Raw genomic sequence first — 25639 nt, 5'->3', positions numbered from 1 at the left:
TCTGAGAAAAGAAACTGGCAGGCAAGACTGTGTCTTTTAATCTGGGACCAGCTGCATGTTTAACTGGCTGAGATGTCTAGCGTTGCTGTTGTTAAACAACCAAGGTTCTAGTCCCTTGTGATAGCAGAGAAACGTGTTTGAACACAGGCAAATATGGCGAATGGTTTTGCAGATTTATTTTTTTTAGTGCAAGGACTGAAATTGGTGAAGGGGTAGAAGCATGTCTGAAGGCGTATTCTCCTAAATCAGTTCGTAACCAGTCGAGCTGTCATGGCTCCTGGCCAGGAAACTCAGGGACTGGGGTTCTGTGAAGGGGGGTATGCATCTTAACAAACAATAAAAGAAGTTGTAGAAAGTGAGTTCTGATGGATAGCCGTGCCCTTTGCAACACAGAACTCTTTGCTGTGCAAAATGTTAACATAGTTAATTCTAACCTATTGAAAGGGGACGACAGAGGATGAGATGGTTGGACAGTGTTCTCGAAGCTACTAACATGAGTTTGGCCAAACTGCAGGAGGCAGTGAAGGATAGGCGTGCCTGGCGTGCTCTGGTCCATGGGGTCACGAAGAGTCGGACACGACTAAACGACTGAACAACAACATTGAAAGGTTCCTGATAAAAGGGACCAGTGTGATGTAGGAGTTAGTGTGTCAGATTTGTATTGGGGAGAATCACTCTGAAATCCCCACTTAGGATCTGTGATCTTTGCCTGATGGCTTGCTCTCAGCCTTAGCTACTTTATAGGGTGGTTGTGAGAATAAAAAAGTGGGGAGGGACCATAATATATACACTGTCCGAAAATAATTAGAGGAAAGGTGGGATTAAATAATTAGGGGAGGGGCCCACTGCATGCTCTGAAGGGATGTGGTGCAGCAGCCAGCCTTGGGGTCACTACTTGGAAGGGAGATCGCCTGGAGACTCCCACATTCGATGCCCCCTGACTGCATGGTGCTGATAACGCCAAGGTTGCAGGTTCGATCCCCATATGGGACAGTTGCATATTCCTGCATTTGCAGGGGGTTGGACTAGAATGATCCTCAGGTTCCCTTCTAACTCGACAATTCTATGATTCTTTGGATAAAGGCAGGGTCTAAATGAAATTGGGGGGGGGGGACTGCAAGCTTATATGCACGTACCCAGAAGCAAGTCCCCTTGGGGTTAAATGGGGCTTAATTCTGTGTAAGCATGTCTAAGAGTGTGTTATAAATGTGGCCGAATGCACTTGTTGGATAACATCACACTTGGCAGTCTTTGAGGGGAACAGAAGAACATGGCAGCAACAGTGGAAGGAGCAGGTGGCGCCCATGCTGCTGCTGGAGTCCTCATCTTTGCGAGCACAGAGCATGATGGGAACTGTAGTTTCTGGGACTCCAGCCCCCTGTGACATGGGAAACGGACTGACTTGCCTTTAATAGACTGTTAGGGCACAAAACTTGTAAGCTGCTGCCAAAATTATCTCTCTTCTTTTAAAAATGCCTCATTTTGATCCAAAACAGCCAATCGTTTCAGTGTAAACCCAAGTTGCAAATGTTAACACTTGAGCTCAGTGCGAGAGCTCTGTGTTACCCAGCAAAGCTTCCTTGTTCCCAGCAGGGTTTTTTTTGGCTCGAGATACAGGCCTGTCCTTTGCCTGTTTGCTGTCTACATCTTCAAGCTGCTACAAAAAGATGTGTAGGCAGTGTAGAAACTGGGGTGGTGATCTGGTCTGGAAAACATGTTCAGCCTTGCCTGTGAGCCCCATCAACCTCATGTTTGTTTGTTTGTTTGTTTTGTGCATCAGATCTGTGACTGTGTCCATTCCAAGCCCATTGCACTTTCCCTCTTCCTTCTCCCTCCAAGGTCCCATGTCCCGTGGGTGTCGCAGCCCTTAGCATCTTTGACCGGAGAACTGCAGCCTTGGTTTGGGTTGTTTATGTCTGTCTGAAATGCTGTACCGGTTAACCTTTATGTCTGCAGCTGCCTCCTGTGTGTTGCCTGTCAACGAGATAAATGTTTAAAATGAAATAAATAAAAATAAAACTCCAAAAAACTATGCAATAAAAGCAATAGCATGGATATCCATCTCCTTGTTTTTTCCTGAGTGCAACAGGGGATTCAGCTGTACTGTGCCAGGCAGAAGGAGACCCACCCGTGACCCATAGCTTCTGTTAGGCTAATCACCGGTTTCGTCATGGGCCTGGGTGGATAGAAGACGGTGGCTTTAAATTAGCATGGTGCCTGGCAGGTACTATTACCCTGCTTTGTTCTTCAGATAGGGAGATAGATCTTGCACAATGTAATAAGAAAAATTCTGCCCATATTCCTTTATGGGGTACACAAGAGCCCTTGCAAAGTCCTTTGCAGGTTCTCCATTGGTAGGAGTAAAAAACAGAGGCCAACCAGAGAAGACTGAGAAGCAAAGCAGCTAGTAAGCTTGATCTTTATTGAAGCTGTTGCAACAGAGGTGATTTTCAGGGGGAAAGACCCAGAACAATGCAGCCATGCTCTTATAAAGACATTTCAAAATCCCTCCTGGAGTCTAGCCCACCCCCAGAAACATCAATCACAGAAGAGGTGTAACCCAAGCTTATCGCCCACATGCATCACACCTACACCACACAAAAAGGCGTTATCTGATGCCTCTTCTCAGTAGCCTGGCCATTCCTTTGAGATGGTAATCTTCTTTAATTCCTGGGACAATGGAAAATAAACTCTCTCACCCCTCCTTCCTTGCAGAGACCCATTTGGTAAACATTTGGTCAGTTTTGAGAGTCAAAATGGTGTGAGACCTGTCTTTCTGTGCTGTTTTCAGACATGTGGCCTTATTTGTTTGGTAAATTAATAACAATTATATATATGATATATATATGATATATATGAATGAAAGACCTTGAAATTCTTACAACAACAACCTTTGTTTGCAAGACTTTGGGAAAGTCTTGGAGGTAGTTTATAGCTCATCACTTAGTTAAAATGCTTTAAAACAGCCTCTACTGGGCGGAGGAAGGGTGGTGCTGTCCATCTTGGGTGTCGCCACTGAGGGGGGTGACAAAATGCTGTAGGGCGGCTGAGTGGGAGGAGGCAGGCAGACCCCGGAGGCCCTGTAGTGCGCCCTCCCCTATGTCGCCCCTGGGTGCACCGCCACAGGCTCCCGAGCAGCTTCCTCCGCCGCTGATTGGGCAGCTTGGGGGGGGGATGGGGTTTTAGAGGGAGGGGTAGGACTTCTGGTGGGGGTACCTGCTACTTCTGGGATAGCTTGTCTATCTTTGGTCCCCACCCTGTGGTTAGCTCTCGCCTGTGGCTCCTCGAAGCTGGGAAATGGCTTCAACTGGCTGGCTAAACCAGTTGAGGGTAGCCAATGGGTCTCAAACCCTCGGTGAGTTAGGGGCTTCTCCTGCATGTGAAGACGGGCTCTGGCAGATGAGGGGATGAGACCAATAGTGAGTCCAGGATGGCGGTTTTTGCATGTGCTGTAGAGGGAAGTGAGGGGCAGGTGGGGCCCGTAAACCTGGGAAGGTAGCCCATCTAGAAGGAACACGCCTCTTCTGCCATATCTTTGGGAGATTAAAAGGCTAAGAAGTAGCCCCTACACAAATCTGGAGTGGATGGTGCCTTGTACGCCTCCTTCCGGTGACCCCTGCGGCCAAACGTCTTGTTCTGCTTTCCTTTGGGCCACATCAGTGAGGCTGAGATGAGGGCCTTGTCATCTGGGCAGCCCAGGACCTCCATACACGTTGCCCAGGATTGCACCCTGGGAAGGTCACTTTGGTGCTGTTAACGCAGCAGCTCGACTTCACCCCTGGTGGTGCACTCCATTGTCTCAAGAGAGATGGGCGCTCCAAACAACTACTGGGCTTCTTCAAATCGTGTGCCCGCTTCCTTCAAAATGAAGTCTGCATGGAAGACTGAAATTCCCAGTGTCTCACTTTGGGCACCAGGTGGCAGCAGTGCTGTGGTAATTGGTGCATTTAAAAATAAAATAAAAAACCCACAAAAGGTAATGTGGGAATTGGACGAAGAAATCTTTTGCAGGAATTGACAGACAAACTCTGCTTTCAAAAGGAACGTGTGCCAATTATGCACCTGTGTGCAACTAAGCCAAAACAGAAATCGTACGTAATTCTCGGTGCTTGTATTTAAAGAAATAAATATTTATTTTGTTAAGTAGATAAAAGAAAATGGTAGTAGCAGATGTGACCATTGCGATGAGGTTTGACCTGGTAGCAGCTCAGCCAGAGTCCCTGTTCTGTAATCTTGAAATTCTATAGGCCTCACTTCAGCAGACACTCACTTGCCATGAAGTTTCCTCACTTGCAATTATGGAAGGTTTGGTGCATCTTATTTGTAAATATTCTCTCCCGATTTCTGGCTACATTTACATCCAGCCTTTCCTGATCTGATTCTATTATTTATTATGTTACATTCTCGCCGCCACCAGCGGCTGGTCTGTCCTGAATTATATCCACCCTCCAACCATCCAGTGCACATCCAGAAGTGTGCTTGCTTTGGAATCAGCGCTGCACATGCAACCAGCCTGTACTTTCTCTCTTTCTAACATTTAAGCCCAATGGTAAATCCTCAAAGTCAGTGGTTTCCAAACTCCCCTCCCCACACCCTCCAACAAGAATTGCTGAGTCTTGACAGAACCACTGAATGGTTTTTCTGCCTGTTGCAGCAATTGCAACGCGTTTTGCAAGACGTTGCGTGGTTTTGAACTCATGTGGACAGCAAGTGTCAGAGCAGCAATGACTGACGCAGGCATGAGAAAGTGGGAAAGTTTGTATGCCACAGAGGAAATTGGGGGGTGGGGTGGGTGGGAATCAGGTCTTTATGACACGGTTGCAAAACAAGGTCCCCATCTAGAAGCACCCAGTGATGACACCTCCTTGCAATTTGCACTTTCTTGTCAGTGTGGTTATAGTGTGTTGGGCTAGTAGGACATTGGGGACCAGGGTTCAAATGCCCATTCAGCCATGATGCTCCCTGGGTGACCTTGGGCCAGTCACTGCCTCTCCGCTTAACATACCTCACAAGGGCGGGGGGTGTTAACTGAGGTGGAGGGGAGAGCCACATACACCACCTTGGAGAAAAAGGTGGGATGTAAAATGCAACAAATAAGCTCCGTTTTCCAAACTTAGGTTTGCAACTGTTTGGGACTACAACTCCCATCATCCATAGCTAGCAAGACCAGTGGTCAGGGATGATGGGAACTGTAGTCCAAAAACAGCTGGAGACCCAAGTTTGGGAAACCCTGCTCTAGACCCACCTCTGTGCATGATATAAATGTAATATGTAATAAAAAAAAACACATAAAAAAGAAAACCAGTCTCTCTCTCAATTTATACCAACCTTAATACAAGGTCTCTTCACAAAGGTTGTTTGCAGAATCAGTTTGGGAGCTGAAGGCCCCACGACTCCTACGCAGGCTTGCTCCATCTTGTAAGGCAGGTGTGGGGAAACTTTGGCCAAGCTGGCTAAGGGTGATGGGAGCTGGGAGTCCAACGTGAGGACCACAGGTTCCTCACCCCTGGGCTAATGAAACATCAAAAGCTGGTGACAGGGGCAAGCTGGGCTTTTCAGAGGATGGGGACGGGCTACAGCGAAGTGGCAGAGCATCTGCTTGGCGTGCAGCATGTGCCCAGCAACTCTAGGTAAGGCTGGGAAGGTCCAGTCCAAAATCCTGGAGAGCTGTTGTCAGTGTAGGCAAGTGGTTCCTAACACTTTCTCCCCCATGGATCTCTTGAGAGTAGCAGAGGGCTGCTTAATGGTTTTATCTGCTTGTTGCAGCGACTGCAATGCCCTGTACTAGATTGATGCGCGGTTTTTAATTGTGTTTCTATTGCTATAAGCAGCAGAATTAACGATTAAAAGCAGAGGTGACTATTGAACACAAGGCACGTACCCTCTCCCATCTTCAACCGCAAAGCCACACACATCACAGGCCACCTGAATGAAGCTTGCAGATGCTTCAACGGCCTCTCTTTGGGGAACCCCTGCTGTAGACAATACAGAGTTGGATGGACCAATGGTCTCACTTGGTACGATGCAGCTCTCTACGTTTCTGTCTCGTATGTCCAAATCTCTTCTGCAAAATGGGCAGGAATGTGCAAATCGGCACAAGTTGCAGAATTTAGTTGTCTTTGCAGAGAATGCTAGTGGGTTCCTCCTCCTCCTCCCCCCCCCCTCACCAATTAACGTGGCTGTTTTCCTTTTAAGTCTCCTTTTACCTTGTTACAGCAGGACATTAGCAAATGATAGGGAAATGACACTTTTCTGTAAATGAGTGGACCAAAAGAACCCCAGAAACAGCGGAGGCTTTTGGGACTTCTAGTGCAGGAACAGGAAGGCACTTGGTTGGTAAAATCTGAGCCGCACACAGAAATGTTAATACAAACAACACGAAAGATCTCAGGTTTCGTTTGTTCTTTTTTTTGAAAATCCTGTCTTTCTTTATTCCTAGTTTGCTCATGGTATACAACTGTGTAAACATCCTTTCGAAATAAAAGCCTTCCGTCAAGTCCGATGGTTTCATTCCCCAAAGTCTTCAGCAACACTGTTACATGGAAAATTAAAAAGACTAGGAACCTCCCCAAAGGAGTTAAAAATACCGTATTTCCCTCTCCCTTACCCCCCCCCATTCACTTTCTGTACGAAAGAACCATCCTTTCCCCAATTAAGAAGAACATAGTTTGTAATCTCTCAAGTCTCTCCTGGAGCCTCTATATATACTTTTTGCTTTACAAAAAAAGAGAAAATTATATATATATATATATATATTTATATATATGTTCATATTTATGGAGGGTCACCAATGAGGTCCTGTGTTTTTCGTTTTTCTTTTAGTTTCTATACATATGACGTACATCAGACAGTGTTGGACACAAAACATGAGGGAAAGTGTGGTGTGGTGGAAGGGGGAAAAGAACAGAAACCATCACTTGCCTTTTAACTAAAAACAGGTATAATAGTAATAATAATATAATTGTAATCATTAAACTAACAACCCATACACCTGCCCTCTGACACAAAGCCTTTTGTCCAATTGTGGGGGGGAAAATATGAGTGCACAACCCGTTTTTTTCTTTTTCTAATTTGGCATTTCACAGGCAGAAGTCTTGACGTTTACTGGTATCAAAAGAAAGAAGGGGGGGAAACCCTCCTGTGTCCTCTTTTTTTTCAGGGTGCCAGTTCTCTTTGCAAAGGGTGCAACGGGAGGAGGGCGTAGTGGTTCAATACCCGCTGCGAGATGGGAGCCCAGAACGGCTCGGGGGGGGGGGGTCCACTTTTGTAGCCTTCTCCTGTCCTTCCCCAGCAACCCTGACAAAAGAGTCGACGGGAGAAAAATGAGAAAGGGGTCGAAGAAATTGTGTGCAGAAGAAGAAGAAATGTCCACTGAAAAGCGATGCTGTCGGAAGAAAAAAAGAAAAGAAAGAAAGCCCAGTTGGGCCAACTGTGTCACTGAGCCAAATGCCGCAACAGGGCAAGCAGAGGTGAGTAGCTGCAGCAATCTGGGGCTGAATTCTGCCGTTTGGAGAGAAAAGTCTGCCAACGAACCAAACTCTAGCATGTACGTGGAGAGAGAGAGAGAGAATGGGTACTGTGTGCACGTGTGTGTGTGTGTGTAATACATCTTCCAGCGTGCTACAGAGCCCTTGTGTGTTCGCGGTGTGTCTCGTGTGCCTACGATGCCCAGTTCAACGTCTCCAAGTCACTGCCCTTTTTCTTGGCGAGGGTCAGCTCAGGCCAAACCCAGGAAGTCTTATCCCTTCTGTCGAGCACCTGGAGCACGGCAGTCCCCGCACGTGGGGAATCGTCCGCCTCGGGACCTTTCCCCTTATTTCCAAACATCTGTTGTTTGATTATTTGTTTGCCCGGTTCGGGAAGACGGGGGGGTCAGGGTTGAAAAACCAGGGTGGCCCCACCGCGTCAGAGCGGTGGAGCGGTGGAGAAGAGCGCGGCCGTCTGCTGCCGAGGGCCTTACAAGGTGCCGTGCTGCGATTCGTACTTGGAGAGGATGCTGCGGTAACGGGTCAGTTCCTGGCGGATGTTGGCCACTTCCTGGCGCAGGACGGCGTTCTCCTTCTCCAGGAAGGCTGCCCGGACTGTGATCTGGTTCTCCTTCAGGCGGCGGGCGTCCCGCGAGCGTTTGGCTGCCTCGTTGTTCTTGTACCGCCTGTTCCAGTATTTCTCGTCCTAGGTAGGAGAAACAAAACGAAACAGGTCAGTGTAGGCTTGTGAAGAGTGGGGGGGGGGGCACGAATTGCTGTTTATTATTTTAATAAGCTTACTTTTCGTTCAGGGAGCTCAAAGCTCTCCACCCCCACCGTTCAGCCCGGACACTGAGTTCCAGCTCTGAGGGCCTTCTCTTTAGTGGCGCCCACCCTGTGGGTAGCCCTCCCATCAGATGTCAAGGAAATAAACAACCATCTGACTTTTAGAAGACGTATGAAGGAATCTCTGCTTAGGGAAGTTTTTAATGTTTTATCGTGTTTTTAATATTCTGTTGGAAGCCACCCAGAGTGGCTGGGTAGGCCCGGCCAGATGGACAGGATGTAAGTAATAAATTTATTATTAATTATTGTAATTATTATAATTGCATGATTCTCAGGTGATAGTCCACCTGGGCACTGAACAGGGGCAGGCCTGCTTAGTTCCAGCAGGGCGGCTGTACTACGTGCCTTCATGGGGAAACCCAGCCAGATGGGCGGGGTACAAATAAATTATTATTATTATTATTATTATTATTATTATTATTATTATTATTATTATTTCTGGACATATAATATAAGCAAGCAGGGGCAGGAAATGTCTTCTTCTTTTTTAATACTAAAAAAAAAGTTCAATAAGGCACTTGGGGAGGCTTATTGGCTAAAGAGAGAGGTGCAGGTGCTATAGGTCAGGTGTTGGGAACCTCTGCCCCGTCAGATGCAGCTGAACTACAATTCCCCCCCTCCCCAGCCCCAGTAAGCATGACTACTTCTCCCAGTGCAGTGATGTAGCACACAGAGGACTGGGTTCGAATCCACCCACAGCCACAACACTCAGTTAGTGACTTTTAGGCCAGCTTCTGTCTCTCGGCAAAGTGCATTTCTGTGACTCTTTCTATTTCTTTATTTCTTTCTTTGTTTACTCCTGCTTTAGTGCGAAATCCCATAACCATCATTGCTGGAACTGTTCTAGATCTCTGAAGGGGCTAGCCTCTTTCTGAGGCCTGTGGGCAAAGCTTCTGGGTTTAAGTTTGAGGTTCAGCTGTTGTTTCTCTCCTAGGTTCCCCCCCTTAATTAAGGACATCATATCTTTGTATATTGGTAGCAACACATCATTTTGGAATCTCGGACAGAGATAGACATTCCCCAAAAGAACACACATGCTTCTTGAAAGAGCACGTGCGCGGTCATGCATACGCAAACACACCCTTTCCTGCCATTGCTTGACAAAATACGCATGGACACGCTACTTTCCTTTGAGACACACAATGCGAGACAATCATCCATGCCCGCCAGCTCAGAAAACAGGTCCGTACCCAGCAGCACATTTCCCAGACAGCCTATTTCTCCCCCATAACATTGTCACCTTGCAGCTGGCACGTGAAAAACTGCTAAACCCTGGAGAGAAATACACTGTCCTAGCCCTGCCAGCAAAATCCCTGGTGGTGGAAACCACCCTTCAGGCAGGCATTTTGGGCCAAGGGCATTACACTGGTATTTCACATCTGTCTCGTCTGTCTGTCTTCTAAAAAGCAGCTGCTGGGACCATGGTGGTGTTGGGTTTCCTTGATATTAATGTGGTCAATGGTGCTATTCAGAGGTGCGCGTTTGTAATTATAACCTGCATGGCAGCACATCTGTGAGCTTTTGGCAATTCAGCACACCTGAGGTACCTTAACAATTTTAACTAGTCAACAGGGGGAGTTTACCTACTGCACCGAATGCAGTGATGTGATAGGGTAAATTGATTATTTGAAAACCGTATTTAAGGTGGTCAAGTGGTGTAGTGTGTACTCTTATAGAATACTGTTAGGGAATGCTGTTGAGGAAAGGTGGTGAGAAGGGGTGTTTTGCAGCTGTTTGATTATTATTTAAAATTCAAAGATATTGCGGGCAAGTTTTTATTCCATCGCCCCAGTCGCTGCGCAAACTCAGTTGGTGCAGATATCCAACAGGTGCTGGGGGAACAGGGATTTTTTCCCTAGCCTGATTTCTCAGGCCACATTCACGCCATGCGTTTAAAATGTTACTTTACTTCAGAGAGAATTAAAAAAATGCTGTGATACCACTTTAAACATTCGTGGTTCCCCTCAGCCCACCCCACACAAAAAAAGGAATTCTGGGAGCTGTAGTTTGTTGAGGGTTTGTCACAGGGGACTCTTATTCCCAGAGTCCCCTGTGAACGGGGACTGGTTGGTTTAACAATCTCTGGAGATTGCAGCTCTGTGTAGAGCATGCAGTCGAAAATGGGAGGGTTTGGGCAACAAGCCTAGCTCCGCCCACTCACGCCAGCGGATTCCACCCAAATCTCGTCAAGCAGCACATGCCACAGTGGGCAGGGTCACAGCTGGTACACTGTAACCTTGGCTGTTGGGTATCAGTCGACAGGAAAGAGCTTAGAAAATGTTAAATAATAATGCTAAGTAGTTTAAACAAGTGATATAATAACAAATGTCAATTCCCCAAACTTTTTGATCTTACTTAAAAGGGCCCAGCCTTTTAAAAAGAAAATTAAAAAAGCACCCTGTCTCCTGTTGTGAAGTTAACGTGCTGCGGAATAACCGCCGGTGGTGAGATATTATGGGAGTTGTAGTTCAACAAAGCACTGGAGTGAAACCACACTGGCTGTCCCTGGGCTACAACACTGGGCAAGGAAGAGCCAGGTTCAGGCCTCCACTGAATTCACTGGGTCAGCCACTTTCTCGCATCCTAGCCTACCTCACAGGGTTGCTTGTGCACAAAGCAGAGACCAAGGCTCAGGAATCTGTGGCCCTCCAGATGTTTCTGGCCTCCCATCTCCCACCAGCCAGTAGGACCAATGGTCAGGGTCGGGGTGTGTGTGATGGGAGCTGTAGTCCAATAGCATTTGACACAACACAGGCTCCCCAGCTGCTCAAAACAAGCACCTCTGAACATTGGAAAGGCCACATATCCTCTGCCCCATGTCAATCTCTGAACAGGGGGCATGAACTCTGTATGTAGGAAGTATATGTATGAACTGAAGAGCATTTGACATCATACAACGAAAATCTCTTAAAATATTGTTCCAAGATCAGAGCATTTTGCGCCTCTCTCACCTTCTGATCATCCGGGACCTGTATTTTCCGTGCCTTTTTCATGATGGGCTGCGGCTTGAGCTCTTCCTCGGAAAACCGATGCTTGCGGGGGTCGAAGGTCTCGTGCCCCGGGATGCTCGACAGTGCCAAGTCGGCAGGGTCAGGGTCAAAGTTCATGAGGACCTCCACGCCCTCGGGGTCCACAGGGCTGGGCGTGCTTCGGGACACAGGTGTTACGGGACCTGGAGTGGGTGTGGAGGCAGGAGAAATACAGGTGAGCTTCACAAATAAAGAGAACCCGCAAGAGGGCAGCAGCACCCACAACAGGCTATCTGCAGGCTGGTCCGCCCCACACTTCCATTGCAACCTCTACTAAGTCCTTTGTACACAAACACACATGCACATCCATATGTTATAGACATTGCATTATGTACATATCCACCCCATTGTCTTTTATTTTCTCTGCAGAGTATTTCAGGAAGAGGCCTGTAGGGCTGTGTGTCTTCTTGAGAAGTGGAACGGTGAATTGGGGACACACGGCTTTGCTGCTGCTCAGGCAGCTGCAGCTGCACACATGATGGGGATTAGAGACACGCAGAGGGGCTGGCAAATTTCTGAGGATTAAACGGCACTGCAAGCCCGTTTTGGGAACAGCACTATGCAGTATGCGGTGTCCAGCTAGCCACGTGGACCCTGCCGATCTGTTTAAATGCCTAACAGATGGGGGGATGAGGCATATCAGAGAGCGGATCCAGACAACCATTTCGCAAGTGACAACCGCTTTGAAAAAGCTCATCATGTGCCACCACTTGGGGAACTGGGAGACAAGGCAACTCTGGTGGCTTGAGGAGGCAAATGGCCGTCCCTCTAAGCCTCTTGGGGTTGCTAGGGGCAAAGCAGACAAGCGAGCCCAGGAAGCTCTAGCCCAGGGTTTCCCCAGCTTGGGTCTCCAGTTGTTTTGGGACTACAATTCCCATCACCCCTGACCCACTAGTTAGGGATTTGGGGAATTGTAGTCTAAAAACAGCTGGGGAAACCATGCTCTATGTCTAGACCAATAAAAGAAACTTTGCAACTCTCCTCAGAGACCAGGGTCCCCACTTCTCCCCTCAACTCAGGTGTCTGCCTTCCCATCATTTCCCCCATCACTAAGCTCCCCCCTCCGGATCTCTTGGTTCTCATGCCCCCAACCTCAGAAAACTTGAGATAAAGAACACCTCCTCCCAAGGTCATCCACCCACCACCTGCCCCCTCAGAAAAGCCAGGAGTCATACGCCCCACCCTCAACTAGATCTCTCTAACTCCTATACACTTACCACCAGTCTCCCCCCCATAAAAAAACACCCACAGGGCCCCCCAGAATCCCCGCTCCCTTTAGGCAACACTAAAACCCCTCTATCCTCAGATAACCTTGTACTCCTGTTCCCATCACTACAGCCCTCTCCTTTTGAAGAAAAACACAATCCTGGTTCCCTCTAGCCCCCCCCCTTTGCCCTTTCTCCTCTTGAAGAAGCCAAGAGTCCTCCCCTCCCCCCCAATATTTCTTTCCTTGGAAAACCAAGAAACTCCAGAGCCCAACGCTCCACCCACTAGTTGCCACAGACGCACCCCGGAAAAAAACGGGTTTCGACTTCCCTGAAACACCCTGGAGTCCACACACACACACACCGTCCTTGGGGGACCCCTCAACTCCCCAGAGAGAACCCCCACCCGTGGTCCTACACCCCCCGGAACCCCTTCTTTACGTGGAAAAACCCGGGAATCCTGATCTCCACTCCCACCTCTCCTTGAAGGAAGTCAGAATCTGATCTCTCTCGCTGGACCCCCCCACCCCTCCAGGGAGAACCCAAGAAGAGTCCTACTCCCGCCTCCCCGCAGAACCCAGGCGTCCTGCGTGGCCGCGCTTCCCTCCGGCCCAACCTGCCCGGCTGCTGGGATAGGCGGACACCCGGTCACCCTCAGGCACACACCCCCTCCCGCCCCCGTCCCGCGAGAGGCCCAGAAGCAGCAGCAGCAGCAGCAGCAGCACCCGCTTCCTCCTCCTCCTCCTCCTCCTCCTCCTGGGCTTGCAGCAGCAGCAGCAGCAGCAGCGCCGCCTCTCACACCGCATCCCCACGTGCCCGCTGTCCCCGCCCTGCGCCGAGGAAGGGGGCCTCCTGCCAGCTGGCAGCAGCGAGAGGAGCCGAGCCGCGACATGTGTTCGCAGAAGCAGGGCGAGGCACGTGAGCGGGAGCAGGAGGCTCCGTGCAGCAGACACGAGACCGGGCTTCCCAGGCGGGAGCCAGCAGCGCAGGATTTCCGCGCGCAGCAACAGACACGGGATTCCCCGCAGCCTGCCGCCGCGCCGGGGAAGGAGAGCGCGCGCGCGCACACACATGCACGCGCGTGCACTTCCCCACCCCCCACCCCACCGCGGGGGTGGTGGGCATCCAGTACCCCCGGAATAGTTGGAAAGGAGGAGAAGGGAATCCAGAATTCCTGAATTCTTTTTTTATGCGGCGGGGGGGGGGGGGAGGAAGCTGTTGGTATTTGGAATTCTGCGTGTCTATGGAGGAGGAGGAGGGGGGGGGAGCCCGCGGCTGTTGGTATTCAGGATTGCTAGGAACGAGGAAGAGGAGCGAGCCAGCAAAGTGGGGGGAGGGGATCGGTGTTCGTGGGCAAAAGATACTGTCCAGGACTCCTGGGTTCTCATGGGGGAGGGAGCTTCGAGGCGCTGGCATCAGGATCCGCGTATGTGGGGGAATGGGGTGGACAGGCGATTGTCCGGGACTCCTGGGTTCTCCGGAAGGAAAGGGGGGCTTCTATTGAACTCGAATGGGTGTTGGTGATCTCCTGTGGGGAGATATGAGGGGGGGGGGCTATGGGTATTCAGGATTCCTGGGTTCTCTGGAACAGAAGGTTGAGGGCGCGAGGGGACAGAACAAATGATTAGGAAGAAAAAAGGTGCAGCACTATTAGCAGTACTCTAGGACTCCTGGGTTCTCTGGGCAGGGAGCAGCAGTTAGTGGGGTGGAGTGGGTGGGGGGAAAGTATTGAGTGTCCAGGTGTCTGGATTAGATCAGTGGCAAAACACTGTACTTTGTGGAGTAGAGTGGGAGGAAAACGTTGGGGAGAAATATGGGGACATAGGTGGGAGGCTCTCTGTTAATACACTGTAATGCTTTGTGGTTCAAGGGGGGGGCACCCAAATTTACCCAACTTACATCTGTGAAAAACATAATTCCTTTGCATTTTACGTCACCTTTTTGCCACCAGCAAAGTCTACACTGCCCACTGCTAGCTCGAGGAGGTAACACTTTCTCTGGAGTGCTCACTGGGGGCCACCAGGGCAGGAATCCCAAGCGTCCCTCTGTACTTCACTAAGGATGGCGTCAAAGTCGTCCCACTACCTCGTTTTCCCGATATTTCTCTCCACAAACCACAAGCGCTAGTCTCCCAACTCTGCGTTTCAAACAAAACCCAAACATCTCATGATATCCACCCTCCTCTTGCGATTTCCCAAATCGCACCAAAAAACACAACTGTAAATGAAAGCAGAAAATATTAAAGTATTAAGTATTAAATGGTAGCAGGTAACTTTCAGAGCACTGTCTATTTTATTCTGAAGCTTAAACCCACATTAGCCTGCCCTCCCCACCGAGATCCAATGCACACCTTGGAGGCAGAAATCTGAACAATGTCGGTAATTCCCGCAACTCAAAGGGACAGTTTGAAAATAATAGTATTTCAGATTCAGGGAAAGTATCCAGTATAAGTTAGTTTTAGGAGCGCTTGCCAACTTTAGAAGGTGGGGAGCCCCCTCCCAAAATGAAAACACAATTCCCTTCCCACCCGACCATCTCACAAAGTCCCAAGTTTCTAAAACACATGAGCTGTTAAAGTTAACACATGAAATAATGAAAGTAACCTGGTGCATGACCCTTTGGCCCTGCAGATGTTGCAGAACTACAACTCCCATCATGACTGTCTGTGCTTGCTGGGCCTGGTGGGAGTTGTAGTTCAGCAATGTCTGGAGGGCCAAGGACACCCAACACCTTATTTAAACACAAACATTAAATTGCAAATCTTTATAACTCTCTTAAAGGTAAAGGACCCCTGACAGTTAAGTACAGTTGTGAACAATTCTGGGGTTGCGGCTCTCATCTTGCTTTACTGGCCGAGGGAGCCGGCGTTTGTCTGCAGACAGGTTTTTCCGGGTCATGTGGCCAGCATGACTTAGCTGCTTCTGGTGAAAGCAGAGCAGCACATGGAAACACCATTTACCTCCCTGCCGGAGCGGTACCTATTTATCTACTTGCACTTTGATGTGCTTTTGAACCGCTAGGTTGGCAGGAGCTGGGATCGAACAACGGGATCTCACCCCGTTGCGGGGATTCAAACCGCCGACCTTCTGATCGGCAAGCCCAAGGCTCAGTAGTTTACAGCACAGCGCCACCTGCGTCCCTATAACTCTCATATAAATAGTATAAAATTGCACCCCAAAGTTTTCTCTTTAATATCCTAGCCTACCCATGAAGCTCTTATCCAAGGCAACCAACTAGGTCCACACCTGCATAGTTTCAGAACTGCTGCAACCTTCCTTCTGCACACTCTGCAACAAAAAATGCGTGGAGGACCCTACTGAAATTCTTAATACTTGTGATCTAAACTGGGTAAAAACCACATGATCTGCTTCTGCAAACTAGGAAGGGACTAAACATGGATCTTCCCCTCCTAAATCCAAACAGAGCAAAATTTGCTTTTATTTTCTGCAATGGTGTGTTTGTGTGTTAAACATCTGCTGCAAACACAAATATTTAACCAAAATTTAATGGGGGCATCAGACAACGGGGGACTAAGAAGGAGAGGGGAAGCGCAATTCTTGCAGCAGCCAGGAGGGGGCCACTGGTATTACCACTGCAACCCAGAGAGGCTGGGATTGAAGAACTATTTGCAATCAGGGAGGAGATTAGAAACTCAATTTTCTCTGCAACCAGGGAGGGAACATGAAACCGCCCTCCCAACACAGGGAGGGCTCTAGAAACTGCTCACTCCTCCTATCCAATGTGGTGTGTGCTCAGAGGTACCCCCCTCCACTTTAAAAAAAATATCCAAATAGGCTAAATTTTGCACTTGCGAGTAAACACTGCATGCTTTGCATAATTTATTCCAAGGCATAACACAACAACTACTTTTGTCAGGCGAATAGAAGGAGAGACTGGTGCATGTAGCCTGGAAGCAGGTAGCAGAGGGGGTGGGAAGGACAGGAAAAAGGCCGGAAGGGAGAAAATCAACCCTCCCAAGTCTGCTTTTCATTTTAACTCTTCCCCCCACCCCAAAAGGCAGGGCTTTGTTCCATGCACTTCTGTGTAACATGTAGTTTGTTCTTGACCTTGAAATGAAAGGGATACTACAATATAACCCTTGTTCCACAGCAGCCACTATTAGGCTGTAAAAACACCTTTTAGCCTTGAAACCTAAGAGCTATTTCAGAGAGTCAACTGAGTGTCTTCTGAACGGGAGCTGCAGTTCCCATCATGATGACTCTCTTTGCAAACATACAGCTAAAACTTGCGGGGAGCTTGGAGCACAAACAAAGTTATATGTAAAAAGGGGAGGGGGGTTGACATTCTCACAGCTCCTTCCAAGAGGAGGGGCGACAAATGCCAGCAACAACTTCGACTCCATTTCCCCACCACCACCAACAACCTCACACCCAAAGTACAGCACAGTTTACCTGTCTGGCTGCTGCCGTGGTGGTCGTAATCACTACCCACTAGGCCTTCGCCAGACGAGGAGCAGATGGAAGACGACGACGCGCAAGAGGCCGGGCGGCTAAGGTCCACCACCACCCCGCTGGAAGGAGAGGCAGTGGGTTGGCTCCCCGGCGAGAAGGGCTGGTGAGCTGGGCTCGGGGGCAGCCCGTTTTCCAGCAAAAACTCGTCCAAGTCAACGTACTCAATCTCGTTGTAGGGCAGCGTGCGTTCCCACAAAAGGGAGCCCAGGTAGGCACATTGCCCAGGCCGTGAAATGCTCAGGTCGTCCTCCATTTTGCGTTCCTTGTCTTTGATGACACCTGCAGAGGGGCAGAAGGAGAAGCTTGGGTTAAGGAAGAAGGTTTATGGGATAAGAAGCATCTAGGGGCAGAAACCTAGAGGCCGGAGCCAAGAAAGCGGAAATCTACGTGTGTGCAGGTTTTTCCACAGGACAGGGCAAGCGGAATAAAGGAATCTCGTCAATGTTACACCTGTTGACATGGAAGTGGACTGGGAAGATGGACAAAAGGAAGAAAATAATCATTCTGAAGTCTGTAAATTGCCGTAACTTTGCAATTCTAAGGGTTTTGCAAGGTGAACAGCAATAGATTCCACTGCACAAGGGAGGGTGAGAGATCAGCAAGACTTAATGTTTATGTACATAGCTGTGTGCACTTGGAATACAACACCCAGCACTGCTGGCATGGGGAGTTTCAGGCACGCACACGGGTGCAAAGTGCAAAAGGCCAGAGTGTTGAGGCAGTTGCTTCTAGTATCTGGGCTTGGCCACCCTCTGAACCCAGACAGCCCCAGGCAACCCAGGACAGAGTAAGAGGGTCCTTGCCATATGCCTCTCTCAAGCAATCGGGCATCCCAACATCTATCTAGTTGCACGTGGCTTTGCATCGCATTTGGCACTTGAGTGTGGGGGTGGCTGTGTACACAACACACGTTTAAAGCACACCACGTCCCCCCCCCTTAACCCTGGGAACTCTAGCTTATCTCTTGCAGAGCTGCAATTCCCAGCACCCTTCAATCACAGTTCCCAGGATTCTTTGGGTGAACTTGTATGCCTTACATGTGTGGTGGGTGGGCGGGCATTCCTGCACGGGGCTCCCATGTGTGTTTATCACTTCCTTACATTCTCACAGCCCAAGAGCCCAAAGCAGATAAAACGGTTCTGCTCAAATATAAACTCTGCACGGTCCTCCTCTACGGGCACAGGCAGGCTGTGCAGGTGGGTGGGTAAATAAAAGGCGCAGGCTGCCAGTAAGAGGGCCAGATGGCTGGGAGAGATGCTGTGCTGATGGGTCGCTCCAGCGTGTGGCAGTCGGCATCTTTGAGCCGCGGATGCTGCTGAAACCTGCCTGGGCCCCATCCCTATCTCTCCAGCCCTAGAGGCCTGCATGCCGTTCAGCAGCAAAAAAAAAAACGTGAGCGCTTGCCTCACCCCAGATGACCCCATGCTCAGCCACGCTTGATTGGGCTCTCGGCTCTCCTGCGCCCTCGGAGCTCTTTCAGCCCATCTGCCTGCCTGAATCCCTCCAGCTCTCTCGTCTTTGGTCTGGGTGGGGCGGCAGCAGCAGCAACAGCAGCCGCCGGGTGACCCTGGTGTGTGCATTAATGTGGGGAGGGAGCATTTGGTGCTCTTTGGGGGGGGGCTGATCTGACTGGCATCTTCTGTGCTGGCATTGAGAAGGTGCCCCTCACCACCACCACCCAGGCCACGCCAGGGGATGCCGCAAGGACCCCGGTTGCTAGAGCTCCCCTTATTCTAAGCTCAATAGGTTGTGCTCCCATACCAAAAGAATAAGGAGTTCGGGGTCATATAATTAGATTCGCTCCCCCATAGTGCTCAGATTACAGAAGGAGTCCAGCCTCTTTTGCAATATTATATTATTATTATTGTTGTTGCTGTTATGTTGTTATTATTAACAACTATTATTATTATTATCATTATTATTATATTTGTACCCTGCCCGTCTGACTGGGTTGCCTGAGCCACTCTGAGTGCCTTCCAACAAATATAAAAGCATAATAAAACATCAAATCTTATAGAAGACTGGGGTAGAGGGAGAGTTAGCTAAGGTTGGGAGTGAGCAGGCAGGAATCAGGGTACAGACTTGCAGATTTCCTTTTGTCCCACAATTCCTGAGGTCTTCAACCAGGAACTGCTTGTTCCAGCGGGTTGCCTCCATTCCTTAACCAAGGTCACCCTCTTTCCCATGCACTTGGGAAGAACCCACTGCCACCTCCACCCCTCACTGGGCTTGAGGGCTCTTGAGGTTTACAGGCCGGGATTCTCCTGAAGACACCCCACCCCTCTGCACGAGGCTCAGGCAGGCTTGGGAGTGGCACACCATACCTAAGCCCTGACTCTGCCCAGACACGTGGGGCAGAAGTCCGGGACCAGCTGACACCTGCGGTGACACCAGCCTGGCACCCCGAAACTGGGCGAGTCACCCGCAACGCCCCACAGATCAAGCGAAGCCTGTGCGTGGCTGCCTACAGCACAGCTCCCCAGTCCTGAGCTGAGCAGCTGATCCACTCCAAATCCACCCCAGACAACCCTCTTCCACTTTTCTTCCAATGAACCCCCCCCCCCAAACAACTATCACCAAAGAGTCGGAGCGACTCAGACGATAGGCTATCTGAGATTCAGGTTCAAATCCTGGCTCAGCCATTGGAGTCACCGGGCCTTGGGCAAGTTCTTAATCCTCAGTTATCCTCATCTGTAAAATGGGAATATTATTAACTACCTCGTCAGGTCTACAGGTATTGCAAAGATAAAGGAAGTAGTGGAGGAGGGGGAGATATTATTCATGAGTATTATGAGTTGCGAGGAACGTGACACAGGCAGAAATACAACTGTTGAAGTTATACAATAAAATATGCAGAACAATGTAGTAAATTAATTGAACTGTAAGCATTTTGTCACCACTCTTAACTTTGCCCCTCAGTTGTATTAGCTTCACAAACTTGGTCCAAAGTACCCCTCACCACTTCCTAGTATTGCCCTGTGTCTGTTCCTGTCCCCCCCCGGTAATCTTTGAATGCCCTCCTCCCGCCACAGTCAATATTATGTAAATGATATAAAGCTATATTTGGAGTTATGAGTCAAATATTCAAAGTCTGGGTCCATTTATATGAATTTACATCCCACCCTTCATCTCCAAGGAGTCCAGGGTGGCAAAACAAGATAAAAACTTTTTTTTAAAAATCCAAAACAGATAAAAGCATTCCAAAATATGATTGTAATCATATAAAATCAGTTTAGGGAGCAATCAAAGAGGCTACCAAAGCTCAAGCCTCAGTTTTCCTCAACTGTGAAATGGGAACAACAAAACTCAGCTTTGTGGAGGCTGTTGTGGAGAGGAAAGCCATCTGCAAGTTGCAGGACACACCAGGAATAATATAATGAAATTGCATCTCTATCAGTCTGTGGCCAGTGGCATGTTTACTCAGGTGTAAAGCCAATGGGATTTTATAAAGCTTACTTCCATGTATAAACAACCAAGGGTCCCCTGACACCTGAAAGGATAAGACATTTATTGTGCCCATAAGCTTCTGCAGACCAGAGTCCATTTCTGTGTATCCGATGAAACTGATACCCACAATAAACTTTTTAAAAGGTGCCACAGACTAGAAATGAATTGCTTCCAAGTAAAACGTACTCAGGATCCAGCCGCCCAAAGCATTGGAGCGTGGTCATTAACAACAACAACAACAACAACAAAAACCTCAAAGTAACCAGGGTCAGGCGAGTTTCTCAATGGCTGGAGCCAGCAGGAGCCTATTCAAGCAGGACATCAGTTTACTTTCTGTTCCGAAGGGGAATGGTTGACATTCAGCTATAGGAGGAGAAGCAAAACTCGGTCCTTCCTTTGGGTGGGTGGGAGGGCCAAACCTACAACAACACCACTGGGGGGGGGGGGGCAAGACTAGTCAGCACCCAAACAAATCTGGCATAGAGTGCCTGTGCACAAACACGTTTGTTTATCTGTGTGTACAGAGCGAATGGCACCCTTGCAGGACGGGTGGCAGGATGCCCAAGAAGCAAGACAACCCCCCCCTCAAGATATATACACTCTGCCCATCTTAATGAGGGGCACATTCCTATCAATATAATCCATATTAAATAAAAAAAAAACCTGAAACAAGTCTCTGCAGTCCGAGATGCCCACCTGCTCTGCCAGGAGCCCACCCCGGCCGGAGGGTGCCAATCCCCCTCCCCCTCCAGCGCGCGCAAAAAGTGCCCGCAAAGATACCCACCGTCCGTGTCGGTGTGTCCGCCTCCCATCTTGTCCGCCGGCCAGAGCCCAAATGCCAGCTTGTGTGTGGCAGCTTCCTCGCCACTCTGGTGTACCTCCCTCTTCCCCTTTCCCTCCGTGAGGCGTTGACCCCGGGTGGCACCCTGGGTGCCCCTGCAATGTCCTAGCCGCCGCCGCCGCCTCCCGCCTTGCCCTTCGCTGCCCGCTCGCTCGTGCGAAAAAAGTCTTGCGAGAGTGTTTCCCGGGGCGAAGCGCCACAGCAGAGCGCCCGCGCGCACGTTTTGCTCCCTCCTGCTGCGTCCCGTGGCCAGGCTGTGTGCAGCTTTAAGGGATTTACTGCTGCCAGCCAGCAGATGCAAGAGAGTGTGTGTTTGGGTGAGTGTGTGTACGCGCACGGGAGGCTGTGCGCATGTCCAGAGACACCGCTTGGTGGATCACCCTGGAAAACCCTGACGAGTTGGCACCTCTCCAGCAGCAGCAGCAGCAGCAGCAGCAGCGAGAGAACCCAGGCGTCCGGGCTCCCCAAACCTCCCCCTCCCCTCCCGATCCTCGGAATCCGCGACCCACGCAGCCTTCGCATTCGGCACCACATTCCCCGACAGAACCCAGGAGTCCTGGGCAGCTCGCCTCTCTGTCCTCCCCCCCCCCTGCCAACCGCTTCCCCTCCCAGAAAACCTGACAGGCCCTATCCGTTCCCTCCCCAACCCGCTCTCTTTGTCATTGTTTTACTTAGTTCTATCAGAATCGGCTGCCCATCTTGGCAAACACCCAAGGGGCAAAAAAGCAATACGGGATCGAAATGCACACGCACGGCAACGGTAGGGGCAATTGAATAATAGAATTGTAAAGTTGGAAGGGGCCCTAAGGGTCATCTAGCCCAACCCCTGCAACGCAATATTCTTTTGCCAACAATGAGGCTTGAACCCACGACCCTGGGATCATGAGTCTCATGCTCTACCGACTGTGCTATCCCACCTATAGAAGTCCCCTGCCTCATATATCTAGGAGTCCTGGCCCCCAAACTTGTCTTGCCCCTAATGCCCCTCCTCCTGCCCCAATACCCCTCCTCTCCCAGACATGCCAGGAGTTCAGGCTCCCTGGCTCCTCCTAAATCTTACGCCACCAAAGGCATTTACCTTCTTTCTCCAGAACGCCTAGGTCCCAGGCCCTTCCTGCAATAACTAGATTTCGACCTCCTTCCAGATCTTCCGTGGCATCCCATCCAGAAGTAAACATGGGTCTGTCCCTATGCATATATGGGGCCTATATGAACCCACTGCATGGGGTCTTCCCAATTTAGAACAAATGCCTTTTGATTGGAACTCACAACCCAGGAGAGGAGCATTTCATGGATGGAAAGAATTAACAATGCCGCATTAAAAGCAACCACAGTTCACACACACACCCCACAATCGAGACGGAAAAGCCCAAAATTGACCGTTCAGGCTCTGAAGGCCATCTGGATAGAACGGGAGGGGAGGACAAGAGTATATAAATATCACGGCATATCATTAATAGGAAGGACTTCCCTTTCCAGAGGCCCTGAGTCTGAGCAGGTCTTTGCAACTTACAGATTTTGTTATGGGTTTTTTAGTTTTTTAGAAAGAGGGAATGAATGGCTCAATTTTTTTATATATGAGCATTGGACAAGTGTGTGCAGGGTGGGTCCTATAGACAGATATAAGGCAGGTGGGTGGTGTGAAAAGACAGATGAACAAGGAGGCAGCTATAAAGGGGGCGAATATAGGTTGAGAGGTAAACTATGGGGTGGGGAGATGGATGTGGTGGCAGGTGGAGGGACATTTATAGGATGTACTTACAGACTGAGCAGACCAAAGCTTATGTGCCAATAATTCTGCTCATCTTTAGACTGCCACAAAACTCTTTTTTCCATTGAAGGCAGACATTTATGAAACGACAGAGAGGCCCGGACTAATATTATGGGATGCCTGGGAGATGGATGGAGTAGAAGGATGGCCTCTAAGGGTAGCCCACGGGAGACATGATTGGCTAGGCAGACTCATATGCAAATCCTGCCTCTGCCAAGGACGACAGCCCTGCATCAGTAGCTTCCCTATCTGTGAAATGGGAATAAGAGTGACCCAGCCGTTTCAAGGGCAAACTCTAGGGAAGATTCTGCAGTGCCCTGAAGATTAATACAAAAAAAAAACACCACCAGCAGCAAGAAAATGGATGGATGTATAGAGGAAACACGGAGCTAAGTACATGAATATCTACACTTAGGGAGAGATGGACAGGCAGGCAAAGGAGGAACCGGGTGGATGAATGATTGCAAGGGAAGATCGAAGGGGTATCACTCACATGAGCCCAGGTCCTTGGCCCCTCGGCGGTCGGGACTTTTGACCGGTCCCTGAAGGAGGCTCTTGAGACTGACCATCGTGGAGCTCGGGGTGGCTAGCCCCAAAGGAGGAGAGGCGAGCATGGGGCTAGGAGCCGGGCTACTTTGGGTGGCTGGGCGGGCCATAGCGAAAGCTGCAGCAGCAGGAAGATCCAGGAGGTGCCCACCGCTGAAAATTGCTTTTTTCGCCCTTCTTCTATGGTGTCAAGCAGGGGACAGCGAATAAAAACAAAAAAGTCCTTGTGGAAAACAGCAGCAGATACCCCCGAGGGAGATTCGCCGATTAGATGCTCGACTGGAAAAGGAAGTTGAGGTGTAGGTTTTGAGGGGGGTTTTAAATTTTATTTTAAAGGAGGAGGCTGTCTTCTCTCTCTCTCCTGCCACCAGCCTGGAAACAAGCCTCCAGAGGGGCAGGCGATGGCCCCCACCTTGCCTCACTCCGATCCAAATTTAGCAGCCAACCGGCTCTGAGGAAGATCTCCCCAAAATATGGGCAAAGAAAAGAAATATATAAATATATATATATTTGCGATGAAGTTATTGGAAAATGTGGAGCGGGGTGGAGTAAAGAGCTCCTAAGATCCAACGAGATTTCCCTAGGGAACGGCAGGGTTGTATTTCCAATCTTGCTAGAACAAAATTATTTCCCCTAGAATTAAAAGTCACCAGCTTTCGGCGAGCTTTAGCAGATTTAAGGCGCCAAAGAAAAACGGAAAAGTCAGCAAATCCAAAATGCCCAGTCGATCCCTTTTCTAAGGATCTCGCAGTTGCAGTAGCTGCAGCGACGGGTGATCTCCGCTGCTTTTTCTTTCAGTCAGATCCTAAATAGGCTGGAAAAGGGATGTCCGTGTTCTATAAATGGGGAGGGGAGACCCCGTCTTCTCCGCAGGCAATGAGGGAATCCGAGTGTGGGGGAACCTCTTCGCACCTTCCTTTTATTAATCAGTATTATTATATTATAATAATAAAAATAAAGGGAAACCGAAAGCAGATCCTGCCGCTTTCCAGAATCCTTCGCTCCGGCTTTCCCCCAAATGCAAATCCACAACCAATATTTTTTTTAATAAAAGAAATTACATATAAATAAAAATTGCTCCAGTTACTTTCCTCTAAGCACTTTGCAACTGTCTTCGGGTCTTTCCCCCCTCCTTTTGCAACATTCGAAGTGGGAGGAGCCGCGAGGGCCCAATGGGCGGAGCTCAGAGCGCCCGTCTCTTCCAATCGGCAGCCCAAGAGCCCGAGATTTGCAAACACAGCTCCCCCGTCCCGCGCCCTTCCCGTTCTGTCATGTGCGCCTGCCATGGGGCAGGTGGGGCTCTGACCTAGATTTGGCCAATAGCAGAGCAGCAGATGGGAGGAGCCTGACCCAGTTTTGGCCAATGGCGAGCCGGCGGGAGGGGTAGCAGGAGACTGCTCGGGATTGGGAGCACGTGAGCAGGCACGTGTTGCTGGTGTTGTGGTGAGGGAGCGGAGCAGAGAGAAAGTTGGGTCTTAAAGGGGCAGCGGGGAGGCCACGGGAAGGTGGGTGATCCCTGCCTAAAGCGATCACAGGCTAAACCAGGAGCCGGGGACCTCTGCTCTTTTCTCCTTGCAGGGTTCTTGCCTCTGCTGCTCAGAAATACAACTGGGACGGGGAGGAGGGGAGTGAAACATCTCACCAAAGCAAAGCAGCTTACCCTTTGCAGAGCATAGGAATCCAAAGGATTAAATCCTTAATGCCAACATGCTACAAATCTCTATATAAAAGTATAGTTGTTGCGTGCAGTGCGTTACTGTACTCAGAGTTGATCCATCTAAACTGATGGGCATGCCTAGCATAGACACACTGGTTTCCAGTGGAACTACTCTTTCACTGGCAGCGTAACAGCAGTGAGATGTGCAGAACTAAAGCAGGCTCTCACCGGAGCTGGCATTCTGGAAAGGCACAGAGCTCACTTCACTCCCACAGAAATGATGAGCTCAGCCTTTCTGCTCCTAATATGCCCCATGTGGAGCTGCCAGGTTTCATAGCAAGCATTTCCACAAACGCTCC

The 25639-nt window shown here is 49.6% G+C and overlaps 1 protein-coding gene across 3 annotated transcripts; it reads right to left on the bottom strand.

Moving 5' to 3' along the window:
* Positions 1 to 6392: 6392 nt before the first annotated feature.
* DBP (D-box binding PAR bZIP transcription factor) lies at positions 6393 to 24857 on the bottom strand. Of its 3 annotated transcripts, none has more exons than XM_033171206.1 (4): positions 23571 to 24857; positions 16959 to 17297; positions 11264 to 11484; positions 6393 to 8172 (listed from the first exon to the last, which is right to left on the bottom strand). In XM_033171206.1, exons 1-4 carry the CDS (start codon positions 23731 to 23733, stop codon positions 7957 to 7959), a joined length of 939 nt encoding a protein of 312 aa, XP_033027097.1. In that variant the 5' UTR covers positions 23734 to 24857; the 3' UTR covers positions 6393 to 7956. The 3 variants fall into 3 exon arrangements, with proteins under 3 accessions (XP_033027097.1, XP_033027098.1, XP_033027099.1); XM_033171207.1 differs by lacking the exon at positions 23571 to 24857 and adding an exon at positions 22385 to 22517; XM_033171208.1 differs by lacking the exon at positions 23571 to 24857 and adding an exon at positions 21250 to 21645.
* Between the last annotated feature and the right edge of the window lie 782 nt (positions 24858 to 25639).

This window comes from Lacerta agilis, chromosome 14 (assembly GCF_009819535.1).
Source record: "Lacerta agilis isolate rLacAgi1 chromosome 14, rLacAgi1.pri, whole genome shotgun sequence".
Taxonomy (NCBI): Eukaryota; Metazoa; Chordata; class Lepidosauria; order Squamata; family Lacertidae; genus Lacerta; species Lacerta agilis.
This window is presented reverse-complemented; position numbering and strand designations above follow the sequence as displayed.